The 14,296-nt window shown below is 46.0% G+C and overlaps 1 protein-coding gene across 3 annotated transcripts in view; it reads left to right on the top strand.

Annotated features, from left to right (window-relative positions):
* The window catches only part of nck1b (NCK adaptor protein 1b), a 28,241-nt gene that overhangs the window by 6,536 nt on the left and 7,409 nt on the right, over nucleotides 1-14,296 (top strand). The window contains exons 1-3 of one of the 3 annotated variants that reach the window (XM_079755164.1): nucleotides 1,924-2,059; nucleotides 6,196-6,247; nucleotides 6,708-6,948. In XM_079755164.1, the coding sequence (XP_079611290.1) occupies nucleotides 6,723-6,948 (226 nt within the window). In that variant the 5' untranslated portion in view covers nucleotides 1,924-2,059; nucleotides 6,196-6,247; nucleotides 6,708-6,722. Of the gene's footprint in view, nucleotides 1-1,923; nucleotides 2,060-6,195; nucleotides 6,248-6,707; nucleotides 6,949-10,179; nucleotides 10,311-14,296 lie in introns of those variants that run through there. The other 2 variants (XM_079755163.1, XM_079755165.1) reach the window with 2 other exon arrangements.

The raw sequence follows: 14,296 nt of genomic DNA, 5'->3' as shown, positions 1-14,296 counted from the left end.
AAAATGTAAGTCTTGAGCCCTGCCAGGACAGCGACTCCATGTATTCCAAGACTGAGAAGTTTCTCTGGGTACCAACATTACCTGCATGCCCCGGACCGTGACTAGAGTACGGAACGGTGCAGCTTTTTGTACTCAAACCGATTCCTCGCTAGACCCAGTATATCCAATGCAGAACTGAACCGAGAGTTGACTCTTCAGACGTGTTGCCCTTCTGCTAGGATTAGGGTTAGGGTAACCACTGTCCGGTGCGATGAGGCCCGTCAGACACTAAACCCTAACCGAGTCGGACTCGGACCAAAAGTGGATCTGAAATCCCCTGACTTCCTCAAAACGGCGCTTAAGTGACATTTATGCTCTCAGGTAGAGTAGAGTGCACTGTGGCTGTCACTGTTATAAGTATAAATTAATCTACAGTTATTGTAAAGATTTTCTCTTTATTTAGCCCCCTTGGGACAATAGATTGGTTTATTTTCTTTGGTTGACAATGACTACATCCCTAGAACCGTCTTTTGCAGATTTAGGTGTGTGTGTGTGTGTGTGTGTGTGTGTCCAAAGCTTGCTGTTCAATGTACGTTCATTTGCCATGGGTTAAGGCTTTCATTGAAACAGAGTAGGAAGCATCTCATCAGCGTGTGGTCATCAGGGGGTCGGCGCTGCCTCACTGTTCCCATCCCCGGCCCGCTCCCCACGTCCCTGGCTTCCTGTCCCACAGCGCTGGCCTGCCCCTTCTCCCACGACCCCTCGCTGCTCTGCTGCAGCGCTGCCGCCTTCAGAGCATCTCGTAGAGTCCGGGGGAGGATGCACTGCCCCTGGGATCGTTTCTCCAGGGGTCCCACCCACCCACCCCCGTGTCCCAACAGTGCCTCTCATTATCCACGAGGAGTGCTCTGTGACTTTCTTCAGGGTCCTGTCCTCCGTCCTGTGTCCAAAGTGTGTGTGTGTGAGAGAGAGAGAGAGAGAGAGAGAGAGAGAGAGAGAGAGAGAGAGAGAGAGAGAGAGAGAGAGAGAGAGAGAGAGAGAGAGAGAGAGAGAGAGAGAGAGAGAGAGAGAGAGAGAGAGAGAGAGAGAGAGATGTGTGTGGGATGTGGAGGAAGTACAGCACTGCCCGAGGGGGCTGAGTGAGCCCACAGAGCACATTCCAGAAGGCACCAGAGCCCTGTGATTTTTAGCAGGCTGTCACAGGGATTATGTTACTCTGTCTGGCCCTCTGCGCTCGCTCCGATGCCGTCTGAGGGCTGGCGCTCTCTCTCTCTCTCTCTCTCTCTCTCTCTCTCTCTCTCTCTCTCTCTCTCTCTCTCTCTCTCTCTCTCTCTCTCTCTCTCATATGAGCACTCTGGAGGTACAGTCTTCCGCCCCCCCCCCCTTTGCACTTGGCTCTCAAGCAACAAGGATGGGGACCCCAGGCTTGGGCCTTGATTGTGTGTTTGCTGAAGCTTCAGTTTGAACGCTTAAAATGTGCCACCTGTGGACTTGGTGGATGGTTTATGGTGAAGGTGGAATTTACCACATTTGGACTTTCCTGTGCTATGTAAATCGCACAGGAAAGCAATTTCCTGTGCAATTTGATATTGATACCATTATTTGTAATGGCTCAAGTGGCCACCAGGAGGGCCGTTTCTCCCGAGCTCCACTGAACAGAAGAGGCCTTGTGGCAGCTGTTGCATACTCGCAGGATGTGGTGAAGCGTTATCTTCGTATTGTATGACTGTTAGCGCCGATAGTACGCCGCTTACATGCTGCATGGCTCATCTGCGGCGGCACGCTGCTGCACTTGCTGCAGCGCTGTTCCTCACGATCTCGACTCTCACTTTGCAGAAGAAAGGTTGGCATGAAGTGCTCAGATCGCTCCTCCTAAGCTCCAAACAAAGGGGCTAGTGCTGGTGACACCGTGGCCGGGCGGGGTCGTTGGGTGCTGAGGAGGCTCTGGAGGGCACCGGCGGGGGGGTCACTGATGAGGACGAGCCAGAGGACTTGTCGCCGGCCACAGAAGGCCCACCTGCAGATAAGGTGGAGCCGTCAGGTTCCAGTCTGACGTGGATGAGGCTTTCCTCTGACGAGTGTGTGTAGTATTTAATTGTTGTGCCGTTGAGGTGTTTTATTGGAGTCCTTTTGCGCGTTTGGCTATTGAATGTTCAGACAAACTGAAGTTTTGCATCATTTAATATCATCTCAGAACTTTCTGTTAGGTTTGGAATTTTTTTTGTTACATTTAAAAAAAAGCTGTATACAAGAAATATCAAGATATTATAATCGAACAGCTTGTCGAAATCTCAGTGAGAGCTTGTCTGATGGGTTTTCTGCAAAAGGTTGCACTCTAATCTCTAATTTACACCACTCATATTCGGAAGTCAGGTTTAATCTGTTTTCATATAGGGAACTTGACATGTAGAACACTGCTACACCACAGCTTGACTGCTTACTGTTGTCGGCCTGTTTTCTTTGCTGTTCAATTGTTTTGGGCTCTTAAGAGAGGAAAGGAGGGCTGCAGCTAGGCGGGTTGGTTTGGAAGCGCCGTGTCCTTGGCAGGTGTACACTGGCACTCAGACCGGGGTTCACGTCTTTAGTTCACCACATCGTAGGGCTGCTCGATTATGGAAAAAAATATTAATCACGATCATTTCGGTCAAGATTGAAATCACGATTATTCAAACAATTATTTTTGAGTTTGAAAACATGATATATTCAGCATGTCTCTCCCAAAAACACTGTAACTGAGAAATTTGAATTTTCTTCTTAAAAAAATACACAAAATGGCCAAAAATAAATTGTTCCAATCAAATTAATGTACAGTAGGGCTGCAACTAACGATTGTTTTAATAATCGATTAATCTGTCGATTATTTTTTCGATTAATCGATGAATCTGATAAAAAAAAGAAACATTTGTAATTGCCGCATCTTTATTCAGAAACTGAACATTACTTCAAATTCACAGTGCAGACTGAAGTGTAAAAACACCAGGTTATTGCTCCAATGTCCCGGAACTATCAAAAGTAATATTAAATGATTAAAAAAAAAGAAAAACGTAACTGGGATAACACAAAAAAAATGTATGATATACATTTATATATATGCAGCATATAAGGGATGTCAATGGTTAACCAGTCAACCGATAAGATCATTAACCGGTAAATACTAACGGTTAAAAATAAATTAAATCGTCTTAATTTCTCTCAGATGACAGGAGATCGTTAATTTTTATTGATATTGATACCATTTTCGAGACTCCTTGAAATATAACTTGTATTATTGCTTTAATTGCTGATAAGATGATCATAGTTCAAGATAGGACGTTAAACAGGGTCATAATTCCATCTTTACTATCTATTTTATATTGCTGGGAATTATTTTTTTTGTGTTGCATTTGAACACATCAATCCTATTACTGAGCCGACCTGAACACATCACATTACACAATGTTTTGCGACTTTTTTTTAAGATAACTAGCTCTATATCCTGCCGATTTTAACATAGATTTAAAAATTGGATTACTATTTTTAACTGACGGAACTTTCTACACCGTCCGGTTGTGTGATTACTACCGCTGCTTTGAATGACTGTTGATGCACGCGTTGCCGACTCCGAGCCCGTCTGCACACCTTCTGCAGCAGAAGCAGCTGACGGAGTTTTCGGTTGGACTAGACGGATACTGAGTTGAAGGATTAACCCAAAAGACAGTGCAGGTACAACACTTTTATATAGGCCAACAGTCCAGTGTTAAGATATGACCAAAATACAAGCTGTGGTCGCTCACACTAAAGCTCGCTGTGGGCGTGCATGAACCATGAACCAACCTGTCGGCGGCTGGCTGTAAACAGTGCTGCGCCTACGAGTGACGTATTAATCGCGCGACTCGACTCGATGAGAAAATTCGTTGCCAACGCTTTTAGTAATCGATTTTTATAGATTATATCGATTCGTTGTTGCAGCCCTAATGTACAGAAATGTATCCAGCTGTTTTTTCGATAAAACATAAGAAAAAAAAAAAACGAGTATATTAGTTTTGTGATCATTTGATGCTAAAATCGAAATCGAGAGCGAAATTCGATTAATCGCCCAGCCCTACCACATCGCATTGCTATTTCAGAGCAATATCTTGCAACGACGGTCAACTGAGTTTTTCCTGGATTTTGGCATTGCTGTGTGAGGCGGGTTAACAGAGGAGCTGGTGAGTTGTATTTCGATTGAGGATGAGGCTGCTTGACTTCCATAGCCTTGGTTAATGCACTGGACCAGCCTACTGCCTCGTCACGTCCTGCGTATTGACCAGGAGCATCTGCTGCATAGCTGCTGTGTCCCCCGCAGCCCTCTTACCAGTTCTAAATCATACTGGTGTTAATGGGCCTTTAGCACTCAGGACAGTCTCAGTCTTTCGACCATCCAATCTGCTCTGTCCAATGGTAGGAGTTCAATCTGCAAAGTGCACTTTTTTTTATAAAGTATTATCAATACATTAGAGGAACCAAGTAAATAAGTGCTCTGAATAACGGACAAAGTGTCTGTAGAAAACTAACTGTGTCATCCATGGATGCTGACTCTCCTTGGCTGACTGCTCTGTCCCAGCCCAGCCCAGGGAGGGAGGGATCTAAGAGCCAGTTGTCTTTTTGTGTTGGCCTGAGACACAGAACACTTAAAGGGGAAATACCCTCTCAGTTGTTGTTTCTTTCTTCATGCCACACCCCGTGATGCTTCTCTGTAGCATCTTTATTAATTTGATTAAAAATGAAATTGGGGCAGGCAATAACATGCCATGGGCGAGAACCGCAGTATCCACCCTAATATTACTGGGCTGTGAAACTTGGCTGACATGTTCATTGCCAGAGAAAGTCATCCGAGACAGCATATTAAAAGTTGGCATGAGTGTTTAAATCATTCATGTGGTATAAACAATTTAGTCGCAATATATCAAAATCGGCCTCCTTTCTTTTCAAACTGAAGTTGTAAATAAACCTGCAAGGCCCTATTACATGTGGCATCTATAGTCTCATTGGCTGGTTTTGTAGCATCATAATTCATCAGTTTTCAGAAGAACAAAGAGGGGGATATATGTGTTGTGCGTGTGCTGTGTTCCTTCTGGCTCTATATTCATATATGTATCTGGTCATTTTACCTACTATTCCTATGGGCTGAAACGGGTCCTCTTGTTTGCCAGAGGTCAGGTCTCTGCTTCCAGCTCGCTCTGAAGACCTTGTGCTACTACCACAATGAAAACTTCATCTTAGGCGTCCTGAATCCAGTGGTTCTTGGGGGGAATGATGCGGGGCCTGAGCGGGGGTAAGCCGATGGGTGGACATGGAACTCCATCCTCTCCCATGACCTCTGACCTTCTCAAACAGAGCACACTCTCCTCCTCTGGCCAACGTTGAGATAACGTTTCTGTTAAACTGAACATGGACCTTTGCTTGTAGCCTGCTCCCTGTGATAACTAAGTAGATCATAAGACCCACTGTGTGTGAATGTCTCCTTTGTTAAACCATGAAGACGTATTCAGCACAGCGGCCTGCTGATAGCCTAGTTTTCGGGTGGATCACAAGCATTTGAAGATGGTTCATCTGATTTCAGATTCTTCTTATTTTTTTCAAAGCCTTAAACTGGACACTGTGTCACAAAGGCAGATCTTGATTTTGTTTGGTGAAGACTGGCGACAAGTTTGTTTTGAGCCTGTGTCAAATTTAAGAAGCGTTTCCTGTTTTAAAACGCAGACATGACCTGTTCTCCATCAGTCTGTTCCTCTGCCATCTTCCTGGACCCTCTGGTTGATGTTTGATCACACACAATCGAATATGGTTTGGACAGCACCATAGAGGAAATCAGCACCACTGTAATTCCATCATAGATACCGACAGCATTAACCGCAAACTCTTAGGATGGTTATTATTAACAATGTCTGGAAGAAAATGGACGATTTTTTGATATTCAAACAATGGGATTTATGTCTTAGAAGAATTTGACTCATTAAAGTATTGTTTTGGTTGTTGGCTTGCCTTGTTTTGTTAAATTTTGAAGCATATTTGTAACAATGGATAACGTGTTCTTGTGGTGCACTTAATATTGGCAATTGTTTAGCCATATCGAGTGGTTTACATTTTAAATTCTAATCTCTAGCAATGAGTAATCAATGTTCCTGTGCTCGAGATTTCTGAAGATAATATTCAATACTTCTGTTTCTCATACAACTTTGTCTTCTCTTTTTATAGGTTGACGGAAGTATCTGCATCTTTTGAAGTTCTCAGCTTTGATGCAGTACAGGTATTTTATTTTGTCTATTAATCTTTAAGCCGTTAGATAAATGAGAATAAGAATCTGTAGCCCTTTGCCTGCAGACAGACTGTTAATATGGATAATGTGGCTTTAAGCAGAACCAACCTGCCAACCCCAACAAAGATGGGTTATTTATGTGTCACAATTGTAAAAAATATAATAATAGTCTAGCTGGCTTCACCACAGCCACCTCATCAGGTTGACCTAGCGGAAGTTATTGCGACTCTGGTTTCAATCTCTCACTTTCACATCAGGCAGAGCATCGCTCAAAGTAATATTCTTATTCTTACAAGTATGACCAAAGGTGGGTAGCATATGACATGACAAACCATTTACCGCTGTATGGGAAAACTAGGTGGCCATGAACATTAAGCTCTGATCCACTAAATCCGCACTCGTTCCCCCTTAACAAGTCTCTGTCACCTATTCATTCTCCTCTCCCCCACAGCTCGCCTAGTCAAGGATGACGGAAGAGGTGATTGTCATTGCCAAGTTTGACTACATGGCCCAGCAGGACCAGGAGCTGGACATCAAGAAGAACGAACGCCTCTGGCTCCTGGACGACTCCAAGTCCTGGTGGCGGGTCCGCAATGCCACCAACAAGACGGGCTTCGTGCCCTCCAACTACGTGGAGCGCAAGAACAGCGCCCGGAAAGCCTCCATCGTGAAGAACCTCAAGGACACTCTGGGTAAAGAAGAGCTCCCTTTTCTGATATGCAAGTCTATGGCGAAAGTTGTGCTGTTTTGATAGAAGTCTCTTATTACTGTCCCATATATCTGATGAATTGATCTGAATAGATTGTTCTAGACTCCAGCCATAGATCTCAACCTTCAATCACTCACTCTCTCTCTTACTTTGGACACAGGATGGAGTACAGTAATCTGCCAATTGTTTAGTCTAGTACTCTTTCTAATGGGTACTATAATATTGCATCTATGCATATGATCATATTGTTTATACAGTCTGGCATGTTAGTCTTATTGGCCGACCTTGCATATTGATAACTTTTGAGGCACGAGGAATGGAGCCTTTTGCTAAACGTCTTTAACATGGAACTATGACTGCAAAGTCAGGCATGTTCAGCAAAGCACAAGCATATTTGGATGTTCAGAGATCTTCCTTCTACTTTATCCACCTGTTTATACATCTTTGGGCATATGAGGGCATCTTGGGCCCTGCGTTTATTTTCTGTAATGGAAGCAGAACTAAACCTGCACAGGTGCTGTGTCAACACAATGGGTGTGTGTGTGTCAATTTATGATAAGTTAATGTTTGGTGACATTTATGATAATTGGATGGGTACAGGCTGACTGTTTATGATAAGTTAATTTTTGGTGACATTTATGATAATTGGATGGGTACAGGCTGACTGTTGGCATCCAGTGCAGCAGAAGGCCTGCTCACTCTCACAAGCCTGAGGAGCTTTACTTTTGAATGATACCAATTCCTATACACTCTGTATCTAATTCAAATACTATATTTTGCCACAGCATTACAACAAATATGGAGAGACAGCATTACCCACTTCCTCTCTCTGTGCAGAAGCTATAGAGCTCAGCTCGTGTGTTGCTTTGACTTTGCAAGGCCTGGCTTCGACTTTGCACACAAATTACAAAACAGTTACGCTAACAACTGTAAATCACCATGTCCATCAAAGTAGGAGGGCAACTGTCACATGTGCATGCAGTCATTGCCCTCACTTTTAATCAGAGCAAATTGCCAATCGAGTTTTATTGATTTCCATCATATTGTTTATCATAAAAGGTATTGCGTCATTGGAAGTTGCTGTAATGTATTAAGGGTAATCACTCCTCCTCATTTAATCTATGCAGGTCCATTGTTGGCATGCCGATGCCTATTTCCATTGAGCATAGATTTTGTTGCATAGATGTTGGCTCTCCTATAGAACTAGGGTATGAATGTAGGCATGTGTTTGCATTTAGAAATGTGGATCACATATGCACATCCATAACCACTACAGCAGCGGCGATGCCAATACAGCTTACATCTGATGCAATAGAGCCGGCTGTCAAAATGCAGGGGGGAGAGAGAGAGAGAGAGAGAGAGAGAGAGAGAGAGAGAGAGAGAGAGAGAGAGAGAGAGAGAGAGAGAGAGAGAGAGAGAGAGAGAGAGAGAGAGAGAGAGAGAGAGAGAATTGGTTGACCCTTTTTCTTCCGTTCTGACACTCTTGGTCTTGATGGAAGAGACCATATCCTGTTTAGGATGACCTTTAAAGGGAACCCCAGCTGAGTCAGGGTCCACCTTCTCCCATCGAAGGCGCCCCCTTCGGGTTTTTTGTGTGCAAGGTGGCGCTATGGGTGCTCGAGCCAATAAAGGGTGTTTGCGGGGTGCGGTTTGAGAACTCAACCCATGGGGAGGGCTGTTCTCGCTAGGGCAGGGGTCGAGAGCGAGACGTTAGGGTCGGGCGCTCAGCAGGTGACGTGAGGTCATGCCAAGGGGTTCTCTTTTCTCTCTTTCTCGTTTCCTCGTTCCTCGCGCTTTCTTTTGTTTTTTCTCATATTTTACTTTTTCTTTCTCTTCAATTTTCCCCTCTTTGTTTTGGTGGTTTCTTTCTGACATTCTTTGTCTTTCCTTCGTCCTTTCTCCCACAATAGAGTCATCCACCGCTATAAGCAGTTTGTTTACAGCACACAAAAGACCCATAGAAGGGAAGTGTGTCGGATGAATGTGATATGCGAAGGCGCATACATTGTCACGTGCAGGCCCAGATGCGTGCGTGTATGTGTGCATAAATGGGTTCAAATCTCCAGTCAAGGGCTGAATATGTTTATATAACAACCCCTCCCCTGACAGGATGTTAGCTCTAGTCCCTAGCTTGTTTTAAATCCCATACATAAATACATGGAAATTAAAACGTTTAAGGGTTTAAAATTGAGTTGGAGGCATTGTATCCGTAACGGGTCTGTACGGTGTGTATCTGGTGTCCACTGTCTGTGTGTGTACTGTAATGGACCACAGCTGTGAGGCACCCACCAATCTCACCTGTCACACACTCCCTAGCCCAGGCTTCACATGGTGCCTTGTAAACAGCTGCCCTCACACACCCACACTAGCTCACAACACGCTCACGCATTCGCTGACCCGCACTAGTCTGAAACACACTCTCGCAAGCCTTTTCTGTTAGTTTGACCACACAAACTAACTTATGAGATTCTGCTTTTCAATGGTTATTTGGACTATAAAATAGTGTCCAATATCTGTTAAATATGTTTCTCATGTTGAGGAGAAGACGAACAATGATGAGAAGTGGTAGGTGTTGGTCAGCTTGTAGCGCGTTAGCTTGTGTCAGACCTGATCCCCGCAGGCGTCTGAATAAGTTTTAGAGCCTGGCTGTTCCGTGGATTCCTGTTTGTTAATAGTTACGGGGATTGTTTCCACGGGCAACGGTAACGCGGGGCCCTCACTGACTCACTCGCATGTAGTCAGCAGCCCTGATTCTACCAGCAGTCTATCTGCTTGGAAAGGCCCTGGATTTCTTCCCCTTCTCCTCCTCCTCCCATCTGCCTCTGAGATGACGAAATGGCTCCTCTCCTTAACCTCCAACCCACTCCCCCCCTCCTTTTCTTCTCCTTTGTCCTCTTCTTCCCCTTGTCCCTTCCCTCTCCCTCCCTTCTCTTTTTTTGTTTCTCTTTAGCTCTCTTCTTTCTCTCGTCTCTTCTCTCGCTCTTTCTTTTCTTTCTTTCTGTCTCTTGCTCTTGTTCTCTCTCTCGTTCTCTCTCTCTCTCTCTCTCCCTCTCCATGAGGCCTCTGTACTCTTGTCTTCCACCCTTGGACTGGAGGCCTCTTTCCCGACCTCCCATTGGCTATCCCGGGTCACATGTCTGGGCATGTGCAGGAGGAGGGCCTCCCCTGCTTTCCGCCCTGCTCTCTGGGTGTTCACATGGAATAACTCCACAGCTGCAGTGGGAAGAGAGTTTTGGGCCGGGAAGGAGAGGGAGCGAGAGAGTGGAAGAGAGGGGGGAGAGCAGCGAGAGAGAGAGGGACGCACACACAAAATGGACATGGCTAACCTATTCAAACATTTCTTTCGTGAGTTACCAAATTTCTTCTACTTTCTTGAACTTTCTGTTGTAGCTCCTCAGTTATTCTGAACTGTGTTGCCAACTGGTATCGCTAGACTTCAGGGGCAGGGGGGAGGGTGGAGAAGGAGCTCTCATAGCCTTCTGAAGTTTGAACTGTTGGTGTTTTTTCTTTCCGCCTTTCTTTTCTTTCTTTTGCTTTGTAGCAAACCGTTTCCCCCCCCCCCCCCTCTCCCACGCGTCCCTGCTGTGAGTCTTTCGCAGCCTGCCTGCCGACTGTATGCTAATGAGTGTGTCGTATGTAGCTTGGTTTTATGGACGGATTGGTGTGCTAGCCCATGCTGGACGCTAAAGGGAGAGGGAGGGAGAGTGGGTCCTTGGAGGGGTTTTTAGAGGGGTGCGTCTGAACCAGCCACCGGACAGACTGGGCGGGTGTGCGCTCTTGAAAAGCCTTCTGCTTTTACTGAAAGCCTGTTATTGCCTCAGCCCTCCTTCTCTCTTTCCCCTCACTATCCCTGCCTGTCTGTCGGTTTCTCTTTCTTTCTCTTCGTTCGATGAGATAGAAACTCTAGCTCTTTGTTTTTTGACTTGTTGGATTTTTCACACACACACACACACACACACACACACACACACACACACACACACACACACACACACACACACACACACACACACACACACACACACACACACACTTTTTTTTCTCTCCTCTCATTTGTCTCCTCAGTTAGTGGGCCGTGGCTTGCTGGATTACATTATCATGCTTGGAGAAAAAAAAAAGCCCACACCCACCCTTAACCACCCACCCATCCGTTTAGGAATATCTCAAGATGCAGCCTTAAGCCCCCTTCTCTGTTATGCTGCGCGAAGGGTGGGCTAGTTTTACTGTGATGGTCCCTTCACACACACACATAGACTCTGAATAATAACCTACAGTGGATGAAACCTAGTGTGTGTGTGTGTGTATGTAGAACACTGTAGTCTTTGTGTGTGAGATGAGAACGCGTGGTGGGGTTAGGTCTGCGTTGATGGATGAGGCTGGGGGCTTCTATCTGCTGTACCACCTCCTCGCCGGTTACCAGAGGAATGTCGCTCGCCCAGCACTTCCGCAGCCCACGGATGCCCCCCACCCCCCCACCCCGTGCCGTAATCACACCTTGTAACTTTCGAGTGGTGTCCTCTGTCTGTGTCTGTTTGCGAATGTCTGATTGTTGTGATCAGCTGACACATGTTGCTTGTGTCTACTTTCATAGTAGCATGTATCGCTGTGTCTCTCGCACTCTTCTGCCCCCCCCCCCACCCCCCAGCTAACGGAAGCTCTAATTTGAGCCACATTTCTTCCCTCTGCTCCATTTTGGCTGGTGCAGCATAGGGGAAGTGAGACTATTTTTCCTTCATAAAGTCGTCCCCCCCGATCCCGTGTTTAGCTATCTTCCTCTGTAACACTGTAAGCAAACGAGAAGAAATGCACCGCCATTTGCCTCTGCATCATTGAAACCTTCAGGCACAAGTCATGTTTCAGCCATTTATGTTGAATGTTGCCTTTGTCTTTGGCCTTTCAGAGAAGGACTAGAGGAAGGGAGCAGTGGTCAGTGAGGGGCTTTAAGAGGCAATAACTGTTGACACGTTGAGTAAGAGGGGGGGGAGACCTCCGTTATGACCACTTCCTGTTTGTGGCCCGAGGGGTGGACAACAAAACAGATTTTTGGCGCCATATTCAGAAGCCGTATGATCATGGCCCCAGTGTAATTAGATGACCTCCATTTTTGAGTGGATAGGCTACAGCTCGTTTTGGAGCCGTCTTTCACTATGACAGTGTTTGCCATTCCAAACTCAAACATGCCCATGAATAATATAATAGTAGAATGGCGGTATTCTAGTGGCCTTCACAAAACATTTCTGAAAATACTGAGATTATTAAAAATGTTTAGGGTTGAGCTTAATTTGAAGTCCTTGCTTTTAAAAGCCTTTCTTTTGAAATCTCCTTTTGAATTGGCTAGCCTCCATATGATAACTAGACTCAAGTCTTGAGTTCTATTCAGCATAACTATTGTGCGGGCAGCAGGGTACTCGAGGTGAAGCATCCATGCCACTGCAAACCCAGCGCTCTCCCCTCCCTCCCCCTGCTCTCCTCCATCACGGAGACTGATGGGTGGAGGGCTTTTGAAGTCCCAGACGGAGGGGAGTTGAAAGGACTCTGTGTTTCCTGTACGGCCATCAGTCAGACATGCATGCAGCAACACGGCCTTGACGCTATTCAGAGGCCTCTTCTCAGAAAAGTAGCCTCTCACTACAGTGTACAAAGTCCCCCCCCCCATCTCCCCCAACCCCATGTGTGTTTCCTCTCTCGGATTGCCTCTTTTTAATATCGCTCTCATCATCCAAAGACCCAGAGGCCGCTGTCTGTGTCGTTCCGACCCAGCACGCCATATGGAAGGCCATCTTGTGCTCCATATGGCTGTATCTCAACGACCGCCCCTACGCTCCATTCCATAGCTTCCCCCAACGGTTGTGTACAGTGCTTTGTGTATGAGTATGGGTTTTAGTCGCTGGGGTACCTGTCGATTGCCTAGCAATCACAGTATGAGAAATATGGAGTCGTCACGCCGCACAACAATGTGGTGATTCGTAGCTGACATGGGTATTTGGTTATAATATGTGGAGCAGTTTGGTAGTCTTGGCCTCATTTCTGTTTTATGCTTTGCTTTCCAAGCAGTGTGCCATCCGGCTTTTTTGGTGGATGGCCTGCTCTCCTCGTAAAATACCGAGAGACTACTCCTGTCAGGCGTCACTTTGTTGCAAAGCCCTTATAGGCTGGGTGTGTGGAGGATGTGGAGGTGCTGTCAGACAGGCTGACGCGGGGTGTTTTTCGTCCAGAGGAAGAGCCCTGGAACGAGGGGAAGCAGCCGGGTCAAAGGGCCGCAGTACACAATGGAAAGCTGGCCAGCGAGGGAGGGCTCTAAGCCTGTTCCTGCCTTCCCGCTGCCACTCCAACATAGCTCCATGTTTTCCCACTTCCTGTTGATTCGCGGTTAATTCTACAAAATAACTGGTGGTGTGTATCCTGGTGGCATGGACAACAAACTGTATCAGCTGGGTTTCTTTTTTTCCCCTTTTTCTTATCTACCATGTGATGCATTCTGGGTTATTTTCTGCATCCTTCTCGTGTCAGGAAGGCCGCAGGAAGGAGCGATTGACGTAGAAAGTTCCAGTGCACAATACAATGGTTTCCTTTTTGTCTATTTTTTTTCATACCCGCTGCTAAAAAGGGCTCTTGTGACTCTACTCTTACAAGAATCAAGAAATGACGAAGAGTGCTCGGAATCGGCCTGTAGAACCTAGACGAAGATCCATCTACTGAGTCTAGGGGTAGTAGGTGGAGCAGCCAGGGCTGTTCACTGAGGGAGGAGGTTGTTTATTCCCCGGGCTAGGTAGAAGGCAGTGGGGACTACTGAATCGTCTCTTTCTCAGCAGTAGGAGTTATCTGTAGGAGTACAGGCCACTGCTGCTGAGTCCTCTGAATCAGTTGTTGGCCTGTCTGTACAAAAGATCCGCACTGAGAGTGGTCAATCCTCCCTGTATGGAAATGTTGAGTCACTGGTTGCTATGGTTCGGAATAATTGCCTGACACATCAAGTGCAGTACAGTGTCATAGCTCCCAAACTACCAATTTATACTACTTAAATCACTTGGGGTGTTGGATGCTTTCTTTACCTACTGGATTGCGTTGGCTATTTGTGTGAATCTCTGTTGCGTATTGAGTAAAATGGTTTGCGGACCTTAGTCACAAGGGTTTTTTCGTTTTCTTAACATCCGTAACGTTTCATAACGTCTCAGGAACCTCTCTCTCATGCCTCGAGTTGTGGCCTGCAGGAAATCCCCAATGAACAGCTGAGAGGAGTCTGTCCTCGGAGGTGAAACTACTCTGCGTTGTGGTGGTGCCACGAGGAGACGTGTGCAGAGGAATCCTCTGATGTGGGTTTTAAGGAGTAG

Source organism: Pollachius pollachius (genome assembly GCF_949987615.1).
Source record: "Pollachius pollachius genome assembly, chromosome: 17".
Taxonomy (NCBI): domain Eukaryota; kingdom Metazoa; phylum Chordata; class Actinopteri; order Gadiformes; family Gadidae; genus Pollachius; species Pollachius pollachius.
The sequence above is the reverse complement of the archived record's forward strand: the minus strand, read 5'-3'. Positions and strand labels throughout refer to the sequence as shown.